General features: G+C 38.3%; 1 protein-coding gene and 1 non-coding gene across 2 annotated transcripts; one reads left to right on the top strand and one right to left on the bottom strand.

Moving 5' to 3' along the window:
- Positions 1-975: 975 nt before the first annotated feature.
- Trnal-uaa lies at positions 976-1,078 on the bottom strand. Its single transcript has 2 exons — positions 1,041-1,078; positions 976-1,020 (listed from the first exon to the last, which is right to left on the bottom strand). It is a non-coding gene; the product is annotated as a tRNA-Leu (tRNA).
- Positions 1,079-11,846: 10,768 nt separating this feature from the next.
- LOC111604993 lies at positions 11,847-12,530 on the top strand. The gene is made up of 2 exons (XM_023323311.2): positions 11,847-11,965; positions 12,016-12,530. The coding sequence occupies exons 1-2, from the start codon at positions 11,920-11,922 to the stop codon at positions 12,453-12,455; spliced, it is 486 nt and encodes a 161-aa protein (XP_023179079.2). The 5' UTR covers positions 11,847-11,919; the 3' UTR covers positions 12,456-12,530.
- The last annotated feature ends 7,097 nt before the right edge of the window (positions 12,531-19,627 follow it).

The raw sequence follows: 19,627 nt of genomic DNA, 5'->3' as shown, positions 1-19,627 counted from the left end.
CACACGTAACTGTCTTCAATTAGCTTGTGCTTGATATTAATCGAGAATAAATATACTATATAAAACACACCAATTGCCAAGTAACAGCTGACTACCTATATTAAGGAACTTCTGGCAAAACACTGGTTTAGCTATTCGTTTATCGATATTAAGTATACGCAGCGAAATTCATAAATGAAGTCGCCCTGGGGCCACTGTCATTAACATTTCAGGTGAGCTCCTGGCGGCGTCGTACACGCCTCCACTTGACCACATTGTCGCTGACGTTTGCGCATTAATTTCATATCATTAAACATTTGGCCCGGCTGGCTGTATTATTTACAAAACACAATTCCCCGGGCAGCTGCAACACATTTCGCTAAAGGGCAGCCATTTAATTGGCAATAGGCGCTGAGGTAGCACACGGTTGGGGTTAGCTTGAGGGGGTGGCAAAAGGCTGGTAAGCTATATCAGGTGTTTTGGTGTAAGCCTGCTCCTGTTCAGCTCGTCAAATTGAAATTTATGCACAGCAGCAACTGGGAAATGTCCAAATTTTGTTTGTTTAGCTTAATGGCGGTTATTACACAGCTAGATTAATTATAGCACTTGTTCTTGTTGGTATTGTGGTTGATATTGTTAATGATAGTCAAGCTGTGTGCCCATTGTGTGCTATTAGCCTGATTAAATGGCGAGACGGAGCCAAAGACACGTCGCTAAATTGCGCAAATTCAATTAAGCGCAAGCCAAACAATTTATAGATATTTAGCTTCGATTGTTAAAGATATTTGTTGTAAAACAAACACAAAATCCAAGAAAATTATAAGTAAATAAATGAATTTATAACTGATTGCTTCGAATAAAGCACGCAAAATATATTCTGTATATTTATATATATAGTACATCACAGACTTCATATAAAAATATATTTAAATATATTTTTATTATTTATTTTTTTAATTATTACATATAACAAAAAAAAAAACAAAAAAAAGTGTTTGTCAGAAGTGGGGTTCGAACCCACGCCCTCAGAGAGGACCAGAAGGCTTAAGAACAGTAGCCTGCTTAAGTCTGGCGCCTTAGACCGCTCGGCCATCCTGACAAGTTGAAATACGAGTAAAAAATGAGCTTTAAGTATTTAGTTAATATTCAATTTTCAAATAATCTTTTCTCTCTGTTCAGATCAGCCTAAAATCTACTTTCTTGCATAGCATATGCGAATCTGTTTACACATATAAATCAGGATGTATTTATCACTTTGTCACTTGACAGATGTGTTTGCATTTGAGGCCACGCTGAGGCGCTGTCAAAGTTGCAACACAATTTTCCAGACAATTGTTTAATTATGCAGCACAAACATTGAGCAACTGTTTGTAGAGAATTCCCATTGTAATAGAGAGTAAGAAGGAGAGAGCGAGAGAGAGAGAGAGGGAGAGCGAGAGAGAAGTAAACTTGAAGTGAACTTTTCATGGTGCATGTCCCAAGGCACTGACTCTGGCACTAGTGTAGTCAAAGTAACAAAGAGAAAAGGTAAATAACACTTGGGCCAGTCGCCAGACGCATGCCTCATGCCGCATGCCACATGCCAGCGACTGCAGACGCCAGGCAAAGTTTTTCCGCCTCAGATTTATTTCAGCAGCTGCCGCAGGTGTTGCAACAGCCAAGACTTTGAGCCAAGATATAAACGCTAAGCGGGCAGGTTCAAGCAACCATAACAACAATGACAACAACAATGGCGGCAGCGCAGAATGGTGTCAGTCAGTTGCAGTTGCACTTGCTCCATCAGGAGAAGAGCTGGAATTATCTGCCAAGTATTTTGCCAAAGTGCTTGCAAATATTTTACAAAGTAATATGAGGAGAAAAAAACTTGATTTACTTAGTCCAAGAATTAGCTTAAGATTCTTTACTGTTATTACAGACAGCTGCAGCTGGCTGCCACTTGACATGCAAGCACCAACTTGAGACACGCTGAAAGCCACAAGAACTTTGCACCTTATGCCTTTGTCTTATTAAAGGGAAAACTGTTTAAGAGCTATTTAAAGAATTTCTGCAAGAAACGCTAATAAGCATATGTATATACATATGTATCTTTTACGGATTATCATCTCTGCTCATTGCTTGCTTCTGTTATGCGCATTCAGTGTTCTTTCAATTTCTTTCAGTGCACATAACAAGTTGACTTTGGGCCTTCATTTGCATGCAATTCGAAAGTAACACTTTGTAGCTGCGTCATAAATTATGCTCTTTGTCAACTGACTGACATTTGCACACTACTCATCACTCTTTCTGCCTCTCTCTCTCACATTCAATCTCCTCCTCTCTTTCTATCGTGTGCCTTTTGGCAAATTGGATGCGCTGATTTGCAAATGCAAAAGAATCCACTTATAATCAGGCAGCTGTTAACAATTTTTTTCCTTCTCTCTTCCTCTTTCATCCGTTTCTATCAAAATCTCATTAGTTGCACCTATTGTCTGGCATGCTCTGTTTGTGTTTATGTGTGTGGGTGTGAGATGCTGTGACATCATTTTGCATTCAGCTGTGTATTTGTGCAAGCGAAAGGCGCAGCCAAACAGCTGTCTAACAAAGCGCATTTTTGTAATTACTTCACCTGCTCTGTTATTGCTTCCACACACACACACACTCACTCACACATATATACACCTAATTTCGCGTTTAATTACAGCCTCTAAAGTAGGGGCTTGCTTTCTGCTCCTGTTCCGTTGCCCATGAAATTGAATTTTACGTGTTGTGTGTACTGGAAACAATTTTGCCTTTAGCTGTTGTTTGGTTTTCATACAATATATTTACTGTTTAACGCAAGCAGATATAAATGTTAATAAAACGTACACAATTTGAATACAAAACTTATTCTTACTTAAGCTTACTTAACAAAAAAAAAATTTTTCCTTAAGCCTTTCCAGCAGTAACACCCTAATTGCAATGTTTTCGGTGTTTGTTATTGCCTATAGCCCTGCGACGGTATATTTATTAATTTCTGGTTAGATTAACTTGCTTAAAGATAGCAGTACACTAAGCTGTCAAAAATAAATCAAGAAAGAAAGAAAATTATACTTTGCCTTCTGGCACAATTAAAAAATGGCATAACATTAATATGCTTAAAAACTATAGCATACTTTTTGGGGCATTATAATTTCATGTGAATTGAAATTAAATATAGATTTAGAAATTAAATTAAGATTCAAAAACAAATAAAATACAATTTTTTTTAGTTTATATCTTCTTTTTAATATAATTTAAGGTGATCAATAGAAAGCGCTTTTCATTAGCCGTATCTCATTTTTATTAAACAACAATTTTGGTTGATTTCATTATTTGATTTGAACGCTTTAGCCCAGAATAAGCTATTAGCTGCAACAAAATTTACATGCAAATGTCTGTTAAGTGTCCAAAGGCCGTTAATGCTGCTGTTGTTGCTGCTGCTGCTGCTGCTTCTGCCACTCAGCTATTTGCAGGACGCAAAGCACGTGCTGCGGCGGCTCCCATGCTACGTGTGTATCTTAACGGTATTTTTATTATGCGCAACGAAATTAAAAATTAAAATTTGCTGTCGGCCTATGGGAAATGCTGAAGCTGATGCTGATGCTGATGGTGATGCTGATGTTGATCTGCTGCGCGAGCCTGACGCTTAACTACAGCAAACAACAAGAACAACAACGACAGGCCGAGCAACAATGGCTGGCTAAGAGGCTGTGGTATACCCTTGAGCTCAGCGCAATTTGCGAGCCGCAAAATGCCTAAGGTAATCACTTGCCACAAATTGTTGTAGCTGCTGTGTTTGTTGGCTCCCCATCTAAATTCAAGTTCAACTCGAGTTGCTTCTTTAACTTTCTGGTATTATTATTGTGCATTATACGGGAAATTGACAAAGAAACTTTTTGGCTGGAAAATAGCAAAGAAAACAAATGGGAAAAGGGCAGCGCACTGAGGAAATTCACCAGCGAATGCCACTTGAGAATTTAATAAAAATACAAAAACCCAGAGTAAGTGTGTGTGAAGGAGAGAGAGAGAGAAAGAGGGAATACAGAGCAGGCATAGTCAGAGGATATGAGGGAGATGGAGACTGCAGAACGAATGCCAACTGGAATTGTTTTGCACAAGTGCCGGTTAAATATTTTAGGCAAATGCCTGGGCCTTTGCATTCGCGCCCACACCCACTTTTCATCGGCCCCTCCCATTTCAGGAACGAACGACTTGGCAGAGCAAAAATAAATCAGCTGGGGCGTAGGCACTTGAGTTGATTTATGGAGCAAGGGAAATGGCAAAGGCAGCGACTACGTTAGGCAGGTAAGGACATTTCCAGTGACAGTATTTCCGTATTGCATAATACAAAACCAAAATGCTCGAGCTACTCCAGAGAGACGGCTCGGGGCGACAGCAATTGACAGCAGCCAACCAGGCAGCAGGCAACAGGCAAAAGGAAACCAGGCAACAGGAGCGACTTGGAAGGTTTTAATTTGTTTTGAAGTTTGAAACTTGGAAAGCAAAGCCGAAAAAATGTTCCTATCTCACGCCCACTTCTGGCACTGTCTCTCTGACAATTGCAGTTCATCAGTCAGCTTTTCAGTCAGTTCGCGTAACACTTTGTCAATTAAAGCTCGTGTAAATGGTTCAACTCAAATTGCGACTAAATCTTCAAAAAGTATAAGATATAGTCTTGCCGCCCACAAAAACCTGGCCGCATTTGGCTCCATCTCGCTGCCTCTCGCCTGATACCTTTGCCCTTATTCGGTGTCCGCATTTTAATTACAAAAGCCATTCAAAAGCAAAATTAATTCTCAGCCGAGTGCCTTAGGTGGCTTAGCTAAACTCACAAGCTGCTATCGGCACGTGGCTGACAACTGAAACTCCACAGGAAAAAAACACAAAAATAAATTCTATAGAATACATAATACTCTACAATATATACATATATATATATATATATAAATGAAGAAAATATTAACCCTGTTTTTTGTAAAAACCACTTGAGGTATATTAAAATATTTGTTAAAATAAAACTAAGAATTAAATGTATATATATATATGTATATAAACTTTCGTGAAACTGTTTTTAATAGATGCATTTAAAATAATGAAAAATAAACAAACTTTTATTTGCCAAGTTTAGTAACTATTAACTGCCTCCTTTTATTCCATATACACTCAACCTTAGTTAGAGTATTAAAAATATTTATGGCTGCAATTAAAGTTGAATGTTTGTTCGGGCCGCCAAGAAGCAGCCAACACATTTTCGCGAGCAGACAAAACAAATATAATTAAAACAGGTGAGATAATGGCTAGGATCATAAAAAGTCTATTAAATTGATAAAAATTAGAGCAGCTGTTTGCCAGAGTCGACAGTTCGAGCCACAGTGATTGGCAGGACGCCAAAGAAGCTGAGCAGAAACAGAAGCAGAATAAAAAAATTTCATTAGACTAATGTGTTGCATGTCACATCAACGTCGAGCGCACTGTAACAAGCGCATGTGAAAATCCCAAACAAGCTGCAGCTCCAGCTGCAGCTGTCCAGGATGCAAGGATTCGAGGACACAACAGCAACCAGCAATAAGGATGAGCTGTGCGAACGTCTGTGTGTGGTTGTGGCTGTCTCATAGCTGCAGCTTCTGTTGGTTTGTTGTCACTGCAACATGCGCCCTCTCCATCTACTGCTTCCTTCAGTGTTGCCAGCCATGCATCTTCGTCATTTCACAACACTTGTCAACTTGCCAGTGCAATGCAAAATGGCTGCCCAGCTCCCAGCTCAGTCCCAACAGAACCTGAGTGCTTGCTGAGTTGCCTGCTTCATTTGTTAACGCATGCAGAATTTGCACTCTATCAGGCTAATTATATAGCTATTTACTCTTCAACAGAGTAAAATGTTGGAAATCGAGAGTCATAAAATATTTTCACTGCAGTTAATGGAAATTTTTTTGATTAACTAAATTTATGCTTTACACATTTAATAAATAATAAAAAATATAAATAAATGAAAAATAATTAATTTATATCATTTTCTAAAATATGATGAAATTAATATTTAAATTTCACTTATATAAAGAACCAACTACAAAAAGTTTGTTCAGTCTTTAATTATTTATTGCTTTACACTCGAGTGAAATTCGTATCGTGTCTGTTTCCTATGCAGCGCTTCTATCTAGCTAACAAATATGAAATCGAATCTAAGAGCTCGTAGCTTTCACACGCACTTGAATCAATTTAAAGTTTATATATAGATATATGAGATATTCTAACTAAAGCAATTTGTAATACATGCTCACTGGGCATGTGGTGTGTGAACTGAAATTGAACCTGTATTTCAGTGCTAACTTGCAGGTGGTAGCCAAAACCAACCAATTGAAAATCCAAAGCAAAAAACTGACCGCATCAACCATCACCGCCAGCACCAGTAGCACCACCAACGCTACCTCAACAACTGCAGCAACAACAATTCAGCCTCTTGTGGCACGTGCACATATTTCTGGCAGCAGCCTGTATGATGCCCCCTGGCCCGAGGTTCAATTGGAGCTGCTCGCTCGCTGGCTTTTCGCCTGGCTGGCGAGTTCATGGGCACTTAAATACTATAAAATAGACCAAGCGCTCGGCTCTGAAATCCAAAAGTTGCGCCAAAACTTTGCCCTAGCTCTCGTTGCTCCTCTCGCTATCTTTTACATACCTGTCTCTAGCACCTTGTGCGCTTTTATGGTTCATCATTTTTTTGGGTCGGTAATAAAAAGCATCAAAGTTAAAAGTTGCACCTTTTTCTTAAATTTTTTCTTCATTTTTCTGTGTAGCGAGCGGTAAATCAGTTTTTATTATGCATAAATTAAAAATGTTCAATTAAAAGGGTTGCAGTTGAGCCCTTTGCAGCACAAGGCACCTGGCTCACCTTTTGTTGTTCGTCATGTAAAAAAGTTTTTAATTAACTATATCGAATTTGCCAAGCAGAAAGGTAAAAAATATCAACATATATCGATCGTATACAAATATATTCAACAGCCAAACACATGACGTATGCGCAATATAATGAAAACTAATTTTAGTTTCTCTGCATATTTGGCTAGTTTTCTAAATGAATATTTCAAAAGAGGATGTTTTAAAAATACATCCAAATAATTCAAGGCTTAAAATTGCGTATTAATTAAGTATACGCAATATTGGAAATGCAATTGCAAAAAAAGTTGCAATTGCATAGCAAATTTTAAAAGCATTTATATCACATTATTGTGCTATAATTGTTAATAGTTAATGCGCTGAAAATGAATTAAAATTAAAAGCTATCGAAGCGTTTACTGTGCTATGGGCACACGAGCTTGATGGCTTGACGGCGGATCAAATATCAATATAGCTCGACTATTTTAATTAATAATATGAAATATTTATAAGAAACTATTTCTCAACTTTTTTTAAAATAAATAATGGAATTATTAATAAATATTTTACAGTAACTAATTAGTAATTTATGTATTCAGCTCAAGCTTATTAAAGTCGTGTATACAGGGAATCCCTTGTTCAAGCATGCTCTCTTTTGCTATTTTATTTATTTATTTGATTTTTGTTTTTAATTGCCCATGAACAACAATTGAACGCAACAATTGAAACACGCATGCAAAATATTTATTATTAATTTGTGGCTGTCGACCAGCTGCAGAAAATTATTGGCAAAATTTCTTTCTTTCATTTGCTTTTTGTTTTCTGTTTTGTATTTAATTGTATTATTTTCCATTTGCTATTTATGCACTTTTGTGTTCTGTTTATTAAATGGCGAAATGTGTGAAGTATAAATATTTATGTTGTTTATTTATTAACCTGCGCGTTTACTGCAACGGCGAACAGGATACGCGCTTTATTAATTTGCAATGCCATAAAAGCTGACAGATGCACAAAATGCTCATGAATTGTTAACAGATTGTAGTAAATGAGGGAATAAAAACTACAACAAATACGACACAATATATGCATACAAATATATATGAAGAACTATGCTGGCAAATTGCACTTAATGTTGCAGAAGAATTCACTCAAATTGCGGCTCAATAACTATGCAAATTGGTTAATAATTGCGGCCAGAAAAGAAAAACACAAATAGTTTATATGAAATGTTTGCTTTAAACGCTATTCACTTATCTGTATGTTTAATTATTGAAAAATATATTTATTACAAAGCATTTTTAATATTAAACCAACTAAGAAATCTAAGTTTCGTTGAGATAAAAGCTTTTGGCGAGTTCAGTAACTTAAAGATAAGTCTCTTTTCAAAACTATTTGGGAAAGTAAACAAAACATTCATACAATCTTCGATCTTAATATATCTAAATGAGTTAAGGTGATATACACACATAAATTTGAAACATTCGAAAGCATAATTTTAGGGGCGTCTACTTAAAGCTTTGCATTGGATTTGGTAAGTAGTTTCAGGCGACCGGGACTGCACTTACGATACTTTGAGCTTAGGAGTACAAAAAGATTATTAAAACTTTTTGAAGTTTGCTCCTAGAACACGCCTGAACACGCCTTATTAAAAATGACATGCCCCAAATTAAGTTTTAAAATGACAATTTTTAAGAATTTCTTAACATCCTGCAAGTGTGTTTGAGACAGTTTTTAGATTCTTTATGCATTTGTAAAGTGAATACCAAAATTCAAGTAGCTTCCAATAGTTGTGACACTTTTATGACAGCAGAAATCTACAAACTAAAAACTGAAAAGCAAAGCGCGTCCCAAGGCGATAAAAATCAATTTTCCCATCCAGACATGCAAACAGCAGCAGTGACAACACCGACAGGGAATCTGAAATAGGGAATGGTTGAGAGTGGGGAATTGGAAGAGGTATGGAAAATTAAGAGACGCATGCAGCACGGCAAAAGCTACGACAGAGACCCGACTGCAAGGGTAGACGGAAAAAGAGACAGGGTGAGAGAGTGAGGGGGGGTAAGCAAAGACGAGAAGCTGCAGTACAGGAGACGGAATGCAATGCAAATAGCTTTAAATGCATTTGACGATGCTGTGATTTGATTTCAATATCTCAGCGTCGCGCCTCGACTCCCGCAACGTTGTGTTGACTTTCAATTTCTGTTTGCGCGCAGTTTTCTGATTATAATTCCAGTGTCGACAGAGTTTTCGATATTGTTGTTGCTGGTGCAAGCGAACATTTGCCGCTGCATTTTTATTTTTGGTTTTACTCCTTTTATAGTTGTTTGTTGAATTTCAATTTGAAGCTGCCTGGAATTGAGGTATTGGCGCTGCGAGGCTTTGCGTGTGTCCTTGAGAGCACTGAAAACGTCTTCAGCGTGATTGCTATCTGCGCAAGGCGTTTAGCTGATTGCAAAGCAGACCAATGAGGCGTATGCGTAATGTTGAGTTAACTAGAAATCAGTGCACAAATAACTAAACAATGGAATAGCAGTTGGCAAAGAGTGGGCGAGCGAGAGAGACTGAAGTATTTGTAATTATAAATTATTTAGAAATCAAGGACTTTAAAGATTTTATGGAGAAATGCAATCGAGTTGCAGCTTATCAGATTGCAGCAACGTCGTACGTCAGTCAGATGGAAATCTTATTCTAAAAAGCAGCTCAGTGTATATTTTTCAGCCGAGAAATGTGCCAGAGCAAACGCTGTCTGACAACTCGAAATAGGAAAGAAAGAAAGGTAAGAACACCTAGTTAATTTTCGCCAGTGCAGGCAATAAAGCAGCACAGGCAGCGTCACGTGCGCATTTAAGTTGCAAGTTACAATGACAACGTGCTACACACACACAGTTTGTTAGCGCATGTCAGCGTAAATTTAACACACAACGAAACCTGACGCCGCATACAAACTAAGCCGAGTTGTAGTAGAGAGAGACAGAGACAGAGGAAAAACAGTTCACACTCGATCTCTCTCTCGCACCTGCTCAAGCAATCTCCCTTCCGCGCACGTCTAGCTCATTTTGTGGTATATTTCTGAGCGCGAGTGCAATAAAAAGATGTACCTGGGCGAATTTAGAGGAAGTCGGGGCTAGTTTTTTTTTGGCACACGCGGCATAACTGACTCTAACGCTGGCAGCGACTGCGCTGCATAATCAGGAACGCGACTACGGCAAAGGCGACAACTACAACAACAACACCAGCTACTAGAACAGCATCAAAAGCAACTGTGACCACAAAAACAACAGCAGCAACAACAGCAACAATATCAGCGACTACATTTATCATATGAAATGCACGTGCCAAGCGTTTGCCAGCGTTGTTTCCGTGCAGGCACGAGCTGCTTGCTCGATAAGTCAGCCCAGTGACGAGCTATATATAAGGCGAGGGTAGGCCAAAAATATATATATATATACATATATATATATATATATATATATATATATATATATATATATATATATATATATATCAATAGTCTGCACTCTATGAAACCTTAGAAGCTAACAAAGCTGTCTCAGCTCTCTCTCGCTCGCATACAGCTTAGAGCTTCATCGCATTAGCTGCTAGTGTATTCATAGGCAGCCCAGTATTATATTTGCAGATGCTGTTGCATTTGCTGCTGCTGCATAATTAGATCGAGTAACGTTAGTGTGTGACAAGAGCTGTGTTTGGCTTGGGTCATGAATAGCGCTTAGATGGAAGCATAATACAAATATGTTCAAGCACTTCTTAAGCTGCTTGCCAGAGTGCCGAGTCTAATCTTGTTGAATCTAGTCTTGCCGGCTATTGACTGATTGCGCAAATAGTCCCCTCCCCTTATACAAACACATTCACAGACACACACGCACATATAATTGGTGGCAAGAACAGACGGTGGAAAGTAAACGCTGCATAAACTTTGACGCAGACACAAATTGCATTCTGCTGTCAGGAAAGTTTCTGCACCTTACAACCAAATGCCAGCCAAGTGCTACATTGTTGTTGTTGTTGCTTGAGCTGCTTAAGTGCCATGCATTGAGTTGTTTTCCCAGCACCCAGAACCCTTTTCCACAGTCACCGTTCTCTTGAATGCACTTGAGAAAATCGATGCCTTGAGCGCATTGTTTTTGCAGCCGCACTTCAACTTGAAAATGTTTTGATAAACTAGCTGGCTATGCAAAGCAGCAAAACAGCAAACTAAAAAGACGAAAAAAGATAAACGAGCTGAAAATCAACTAAGAATAAACCCAAGGCGAACTTTAAGCCAAATGCCAGTCAGCTGCAACAGCAACAAAGAGCAACATTTGCAGCGAACAGTTGTCAAAATGCTTGAGTAACAAAAATACCAAAAAAAAAAGGAAACTTAAGAAAATAAAGGAAAGGACAAGGAAGGGGAAAACAAATAAGATCGAATACTAACTACACTCACTTCTAAAGCTTATTGACAGCAACTTATAGAAAAATATAAAGTTAAAAGATTTGCATATTTTAGACTTTTCGCTTTTGGTAAATGAAGATTTACTTAATATAAATATGTTTAAAATCGAACCAAGCTGAAGAGTTCTATAGATTAATAAAAACATTATTGAAAAATATCATAGTTTTAAAACTTCCCATTTATTTTCCGACTAATTGTGAGGATAACCTGATTTGAATAACAAGAAATCCACAATATTTTGCCCCTTTCATGTTTTTTCCATCCTAAGAACTGGAGCATAACCAAAAATTGCAGTGTAAAATCAACAAAGAAACTGAATTGGAAAAACTTGTGGCACTTGAATAACAACAACAGCAGTAGCAGCGGCAGCGGCAGCAACAAACAAGCGCAATAAAATTGGTAAAACAATTGTCAATGCGTCAATTTAAATGGATTTAGTTTCGAAAGGGACAACAAGCACGAATCAACAAACAAAAAAGCAAAAGAAGCTTGGAAAAACTTGCCAAGAACAAGTATTCCAGTTTGCTCCAAAAAAAAAAGAGAGCTAATCAAGCAGGAACTCAAAAAGTGAGTCCCAAGCTTGGCAAGGGAAAAAACTGTTTACGGAAATTTGACTCACGATGAAGCTGCTTTTGCTGTGCACTTGGTGGCTGAGCCACGCTTTGGGTAAGTGGTGCGAAGGTGGTGACGAAATCAGCTCAATGTGTTGTTCGCAGTGGTGCAAATATATGGGCATTGCCTCAGGCAGCCGTTGCCAACTGAGAAAACTGCTGATGCTGCCACACGCCACATGTGGAGAGCCACGGGATGGCCAGCGGACACGGGCAGTTGCGCTGGGCCAACAACTTTGCGGTCAGCCACTGACAGCGTTGTGGCTGTAGCTGCAGGCAATGCTACAGCAAATGCCTCAGCCAATGCCACAGCCCATGCCACATCAGTTCAAGTAGTGAGCCTAGCCAATTATGTCTATCAGTGTGCCGCCAAGCGTGCGCCAAATCTCTCGCCCGATTTGCGCTCAACTCAGAGCCTTCATCGTCCATTGCAGCTGCATCTGCAACAGAGGCAGCTTCAACAGTTGACGGTGCCTGCGATTGCGCTAAAGCTGGTCAACATCTGTCGTGGCAAGGACGAAGAAATGTATTTGGCATCAGGCTGAAGTCTACACATGCAACTATATTTTTTAGCTTGTGTTTTGTTGCAAGTTCAATGTTAAATATAGCAATAATTTAGCCGCAAAAAGGCTAAATGGCTTTTGTCAAGAATTATTTAGTTCTCCCGTCTTTTTTTAAGTATGACAGACCCATAAAGTATATATATATATATATTCTTAATCAGTACGAAGCGCGGAGCCGATTTATTTCCGTCCGTCCGTTCGTCCATGTAAACGCAGCGATCTCGTAGACCACACAAGCCAGATACTGAAGCTTTAAATTTATATTTCCGTATACCATACGCAGTCAAATTTTATTTATTTTTTTTTCGATCTCAACTTATTAAGCTTATATACTATAAATGTAGTGTGTAGGTTGCAGTAAGGAATACAGAGATTTGGCTTCTGTTTGGGATTTTAGGTGCCTAAATGAGCAGTCTTAACAAAAGCACAAATATATAATTTAACATGGGAATATAGTAGGAATATTTTAACATAATTGATTAAAGTCGGTCGTCGTCATGGCTTCAGTTGAAAAGTTGACCACAAGCAAACGCTGTGGAATCTTGAGTCAACGTAAGTTAAGAGAACAAAGTTGCCGTAGCAACCAGCATCAAGAAGACCTAGACAAGTTGATTGGCGCAGATGAAGCTACAACTATTGTTATTTATGTTGAATGCAGTAAGTTTAGTTCTAAGATATTGGTTATTTGTATATTTCATTCAATACAAGAGCTATTCACGCACACGCAGCTGTATTATATTAAATACGCTAGAAATAGTTGGCTGAGCAAGGCAAATCTGATGCGTGTAGAGCATGAATGCAATGGCTGCAATATCTCTACCTCAACTTAAATCTGATGTTAGTAAAGTTGCCAAATAAACTGGCTGGCTGCAATTTCATCTGCAATAACTAATACAAGGCGTCACATTGTAGTGCGCAAGCACATAAAAATGGTATACTGATAAGAGTATAATAGAGAGGAATTCCATCTGCCAGCTTCACATGCTTCGCCTGATTTGAAAACAACCCATACACACACATAAATCGAGACTGGCATTGGCACAGCTGATAGATTGTACAATGTTCAGCTGCCAGGTGCTGCCTTTGACGCGACGTGTTTTTGTCACATTCGCAGAGCATTAGGCCATTGGAGATTGAGCTGGACACAGAGAGATAGACAGACAACACGCAACACGCCATTGAGTGCCGTGCATTAAGCTTAGTTGAAATTTTCGCTAAATTTCATGGCTGTTGCCTACCTGCCTACCTTTCTCACTTGGCGCCTCGCTAAATAGCCACCTGTGCAGGTGCAGCGTGCTATCTGCGAGGTAATTGGCAAATAGCTGCGTAGCTTAGCTCTTAGCTGCAATTTCAATGGCTCGCTGGTGCAGCGGCAGCCATGCCTACCTCCCATTCCCCCCTTCAGCAATTTTGTTAATTTTCCAACTGCTTTGCGTGCATTTCGTGCACGCCTAAAGTTTTAATTAAGCTAAAGCCAAAGTGCACTTGGAGCATGTGTATACACACACCCACATACACCCATTCACGCTCAGCAGAAGTGTATGCTATTCATAGGAATGAGCTTCCCAGTTGCCTTTTCATTTATACAAAATACCAAAGCACAATCCGAAAAATATGTTACAATATGGCTTGCTCATCTCTCTCTCTCTTTCTTTCCTCTCTCTATTCGTCTCTTTTGGACTCTGTTAACCATTTGAAAAACCCAAATGTGTTTGGTCTCCCGTTGCGGTATTATTTTGTAGCCACGCTCCCGCTTCACATAATTTGAAAAAGAGCAACTGCCAGTTGCTGCTAACGCTAACGGTAATGCGCCTTGCTGCGGCTTGGTGTGTATTTCAAATGCCTGTGGCCCGACAGACAAGCAGACGGATGAGTGTACGGACAGACGGCGCTTCTTTTATGTTTTATTAGCCACGTCTAATTGAAATATGCACGTTGCGTGTGTGTGTGACTACCCTGAAAAAGCTCACTCTATTAGCGGCGCCTTCTTCAGTGCCTATTTATGCACATAATTAAGTCTGTGAGTGTTCATCTTTATGTCCATTAGCAGCAACTCTTAACGGGCTCTAACACACACTGCTTAGCTGAGACATGAATGCTCTTTCTTGAATTTCGTATCCATGGCAGACAAGCTGTGCCTTTAGATATATATATGATATGCATAAGTCTATATAAATATATGCTTATTTCTATTTTTCACAGTCAACGTATTTTGTGTTTGTATTTTTTACTTTTTGGCACATCTACTTTACCACTTTATCCCTTTCATTTTTTCACATGCATTTTGCACTGCAATTGCTGTAAATTCATAAAATGAGGTTATGAATGGCTATAAAACGTCAAATAAGACTAGTGCCTAAGTATTAAATATATTTTAGAAATTAAACTAAATTAAAGCTTAAAATAAATAAACAGAATAAAAACATGACCTAATCATATTACGGCTTGATCGATTTGGATGTAAAGTTTAAGCAATATTTTATAAGAATATTTCTCATCCCATTTCAAAGACTCCCAACATGAAAAAGACTATAAAAAATATGTAAAATATTCTGCATGCAGCAAAAATATATGTATGTTATGAAAACGTATGCAAATAATCAGTTGCAAGACCGCATTGAGCATCCTTTTAATAACGGAGCAAAAACTTGTAAATTGCTTATTTTTCAAAAGTTTATTTTGATTATTTTCATATCTCTGCGTTCTTTGTTTGTTGGACAAATGTCGTTTGTTGGTTTTCAATTAAACTTGCAGATGACTGAAACTCGGAAATATTTGGGAGATGCAAATCGAAATAATAAACGGCAAAGGCAGAGCAAAGGTAAATCGCAGTGAATAATATTTTTTGTTGCTATTTTCAGGTTCTGTGATGGCATAAGGAAAATATTAAAAAAGTTTGGCCATGAGAAAGATTTATTTGCTTAATCCAAATAATGTCAAAAAGCCACAAAACGAGCGACAGGCACATAAAACAACTTAGCAAATGAGCCCAGCATACACACACACAGATACACACACATATACACACATAGAAAGAAAAATGTTATTTATTGTTATTACGAAAATAAATAAGCAGTCAGGTCAGGGCGATTGCCACGCCTCTAAGACTGCAGCCCACAAAAATGTGGCAAAATAAAAGCGAAGAAATTAAACAACTGGACACACACACATAAGCACACAAATGTATATACACACACACTCGCATTCACACACAAAGCAAATGGCAGCCATTTTATATGCCATTACAGTGTAAATAAAGTATTGTTTATGTGTGCAGTCGCCTGTGAGTGTGTGTGCGCCAGTTACATTTACTTAATAACCTGTATCAGACTTGTACTTTTTATAGGTCAGCCAACAGCTGCGGGTGTGGTCAGACAGGCAAGCAGAAGCCAATGACATTACGACTATTGTGCCCAGTTCGAACTGTGCTGGAGTTGGAGTCGGAGTCGCAGTAAGCCCAGAGGCCAACACTTTATCAACAGACGCTCAATACTCGTAAAACTGTCCTCAAATTATTTATAGACTTGATTTGGACATAGAAAGAGAGAGACTATTATAGGAAAGTAACAAAAACTAATTAGGACTTTCACTGAGCACCATCTCAGCAGCTCGAAGCAATTGTGGGTAACTGGATTTATATATATATATATATATATATATATATATATATATATATATATATATATATATATATATATATATATATATATGATATTGTTCATTTGAAATAAGGAGAGTTATCTTATGGCTTGGAATCCGAATTTATGTATATAAATGTACATGAAGTTCTTCATCAATATATTTTTATATATAAAAGAAGACCCTTACATGTCTTAATTAACTTTCTGATAAAATATCAATTGTGGAAGAAATTATATACTCTTAAATATATATTTCATATATCGAATGCCCACTGTACTTTCTCGCAAAGCGATGTGCAAATTTGCAAATCCTTGGCTTTTAATGAAATTGCTCTTAAGTTTGAAATAAATCTGTAGACAAAAAGAGAACGGAATGAAATGCATTAAATAACTAAATGAAAGCAAATCAATTTGTTTACACTTTTAATTAAAGCTCTTTATTTATATTGCTTAAATAAATACATTTCGATCGGATTTATTGAACTTCGTGCAGTTATTTTTGGCTCACAATTGTTATGCTGTGATTGGCATTGGATTGCAACTAATTGTGGCAACTAAGGTAAGCTCGATTTCAATTTATTATTAGGTTGATAGATTGATACACACAAACTTTTTAAATGGCAAATCAACGCTCGAAATTGTATAATAAATATGCTTTTTTATCTATTGTTCACATTAGGACAGGACGCTGCCCTCCGTGTGCGTCATGTCTGTTGGCCTTTGCCTCGATTCCCAGCTCGTTGCCTCTTCCCTAGCTCTTTCAGTGTCTCCCTTTCGTTCCTAGTTTAATCCGTTTCAATTTTGTCCCGCGTTCTTTGAACTTTGCAGCTGTTGCATGTATGTTCTCCCGCTCCCTTTCCCCCGCGCTCTCTCTCTCACATGCAGACACCCAAGTTTCGTTGTCAGCGGCTTATCAGACGCACACACATATAAACACACTCCAGCGGGCATACACACTCACGCCGACCGCCTAAAAGTAAGCTATGTTTGTTTTTCATTAGTTGCCGACTCGCCGAAGTCTTGATCTCTCAACAGCCGAGTGCCCTCTACTTCTCCTCGACTTCTCGTCTCAACCTATCGTTTGTTCATTTGCTTTGCTTGCTTTGTCTGCAGCTGTATACACCCTGCTGGCAAGTAGATTAGTTAATGCTGGAATTACAGGGTGTGCAAAAATTCAGCCAATTCTATATTCTATATATACTTATATAATGCTAAGAATTAAGATTAAATTCAAATTCAATTGTTTAATAAAATATTTGAAGCATTAAGCAGTACTGGAAGATCTTCAGTATGAGTAAAATATATTACAGTATATAATCAATGCAAAGTCTCTACAATATATTTAAGTCACGCTCGATACACAATTATGAATAGACCAATATATTTTGATAGCATTTCTCTTACGCTCTGAGTTCATCTGAGTATATCGTAACCAGCTGCTTGAGTTCTGATACAGCCTGTGGCATTAATTAAAATGCAAATATCTGTTTTCATTTAGATTATAATGCGTTCCTTATGGCCGGCCAATGGCTAATTATGTGCGTGGGCGTGGCATGATTGAAAAGCTGTTCGATAAGTTTATCGATTGTTGTGCTTAGCTAATGAAATCATTGAACAAACGGCGCGTCGTCCGAGGCGAGCACGCAATGTGCTCAGCCAATATCAAGTATATGCCATGTGGCAAAACTCATTGACTTCTGGCCACACGCACACACAGGCGCTCACTCACTCACTCACACCGACACATATACAGTCACTCACGCACACACTTAACCAAAATGAAAATGTTTAGTCAACTGTAGCTGACCTCAGCCAGCGCCAGCGGCAGTTACTGCTGCCCCTCCCCCTTCCACTCCACCAACATCAACAACAAAAACAACTACGACAACTGAAGCAACAATAAAAATGAAAAACTCTTATGACTGCTATTTTCAGAACGCTGCCATGGCATCTGGCTAGAGTAACGGACAACTGTGCTCATGGAAATTTCATGGACATGTAGAGACCTCATGCTCCAGCTCAGGTTTCCAGTTCTCTAACCGTCCGCAATTACTCACACTTGACCGAGGCCTCGACTGGATAACCTGCCGGAGCAGTTGGTACGGCTGCAGCTCTTTCTAGCTGAGATTGGCCTGGTCAGTGAAAATTGTGCTCTTAGCCGTTGGCAAGTTGGCTAATCAGATTTGCCCACAAAAGTATGCCATGAACATTTAAATAATAATTTAATTAAAGTAAAAATGTGTGTGTAAACATATTACAATTATTGACTCAAGAAGTTCTTAAATCAACATCAGCCCTACAAATTGAGTTATAATAACAGAACAGAGTTCGACTCTGGTTCGACGAAGCCCAAATACTCAGCAGCACTTAACATATGTACAAGCTGTCCAGAGTTAAGCATCTGTATTGGGAGTATAGTTTCCGAGACTAGCTTGAAAAGAAAATTTACATAACAAACAATATTTATTTATAAAATAAAATACAATAGTTTTCCATTTTTCCAACTTAATTTATCTTCACCTGACAACCTCATAGAATCATAAATTATCCTATGCAAGTATAACTAATAGAGGAGATTTTGTGACAGCTTGCGCTTGTCTTGTATCTTCCAACGTCATTGATTATCTATGATATTACACTACATATTCGATATACCCACATAAAAATTATACCCTATAAAAATCGGCTTGTTTATGTTCAATTTTTTGTAAATTAACAAAAAACAAGAGCAATTAAATATTTGATTACAAACGATTCACATGCAATGGCAACAATTAAGAGCAGACTTAAAGAGAGAATGTCAAACTGTATTTTTCCTTCGCTCTCGCTCTCTCTCTCTTTCTCTAGTTTCATGCTCTCTCTGCAGCAGCCTCAGAGACTTACTCTGCACAGAAAGCTCTCATTTGAGCTTTTGAGTTTTGAGCTCAATAAAAGGGATGCTGCGAGTGAGTTTTTCTCTCTTTGAGTAATACTCACACTCTCTTTCTCTCGCTCTCTTGCTTGGTGCTCTCAGCTGTTACGAGTGTAGCAAAGTTTGTCGCATTGAGTGGCCATCGAGTCAAGTGTTCACACTTGATTTTGCCTTTGCCTTTGCCTTTGGCAGTGCTTAAAGCAGCTCCTTCTGTATTTTTGACTCGTTCTTGTGTTTGATTCCTGTGCCCCTGTGTCCATTATATTAGCTCGCACATTTTCTTTTCTATTCTTTTTCTTCTTTTTTTATTGCGTCTCACACTTTCAGTTTTTGCTTTGTTTTTATCATTTGGGCACTCGCAATTCGTTTGCTTATCTGCGCCTTTTCCTCCTTTTTTCATTGAACAGCATTTTCATTGTTTGATTTTTGTCAACGCTTCTTTCGTTGATTTTACGTCTTCCACTATTCCTCTTCTTTTTTCTACAAGTATGTATGTGTATGGGTGTGTGTGTCTGTCTGTGCTTTCCCCTTTGTTGTTCTTTTTTTAGCTGGTCCCTTCATCTTTTACTTACATAAGTGGCTTAAGGGGGTTCCCGATTCCT

This window comes from Drosophila hydei, unplaced genomic scaffold, assembly GCF_003285905.1.
Source record: "Drosophila hydei strain 15085-1641.00,03,60 unplaced genomic scaffold, DhydRS2 tig00000063-arrow-pilon, whole genome shotgun sequence".
In the NCBI taxonomy this organism is placed as follows: domain Eukaryota; kingdom Metazoa; phylum Arthropoda; class Insecta; order Diptera; family Drosophilidae; genus Drosophila; species Drosophila hydei.
The sequence above is the reverse complement of the archived record's forward strand: the minus strand, read 5'-3'. Positions and strand labels throughout refer to the sequence as shown.

Excerpts from the sequence above, each read along its gene's own strand:
- LOC111604993 (XM_023323311.2), top strand. The coding sequence starts at position 11,920 with ATGAAGCTGCTTTTGCTGTGCACTTGGTGGCTGAGCCACGCTTTGG. Across the intron at positions 11,966-12,015 it reads GTGGCTGAGCCACGCTTTGG|TGGTGCAAATATATGGGCAT; the intron begins GTAAGTGGTGCG and ends TGTTGTTCGCAG.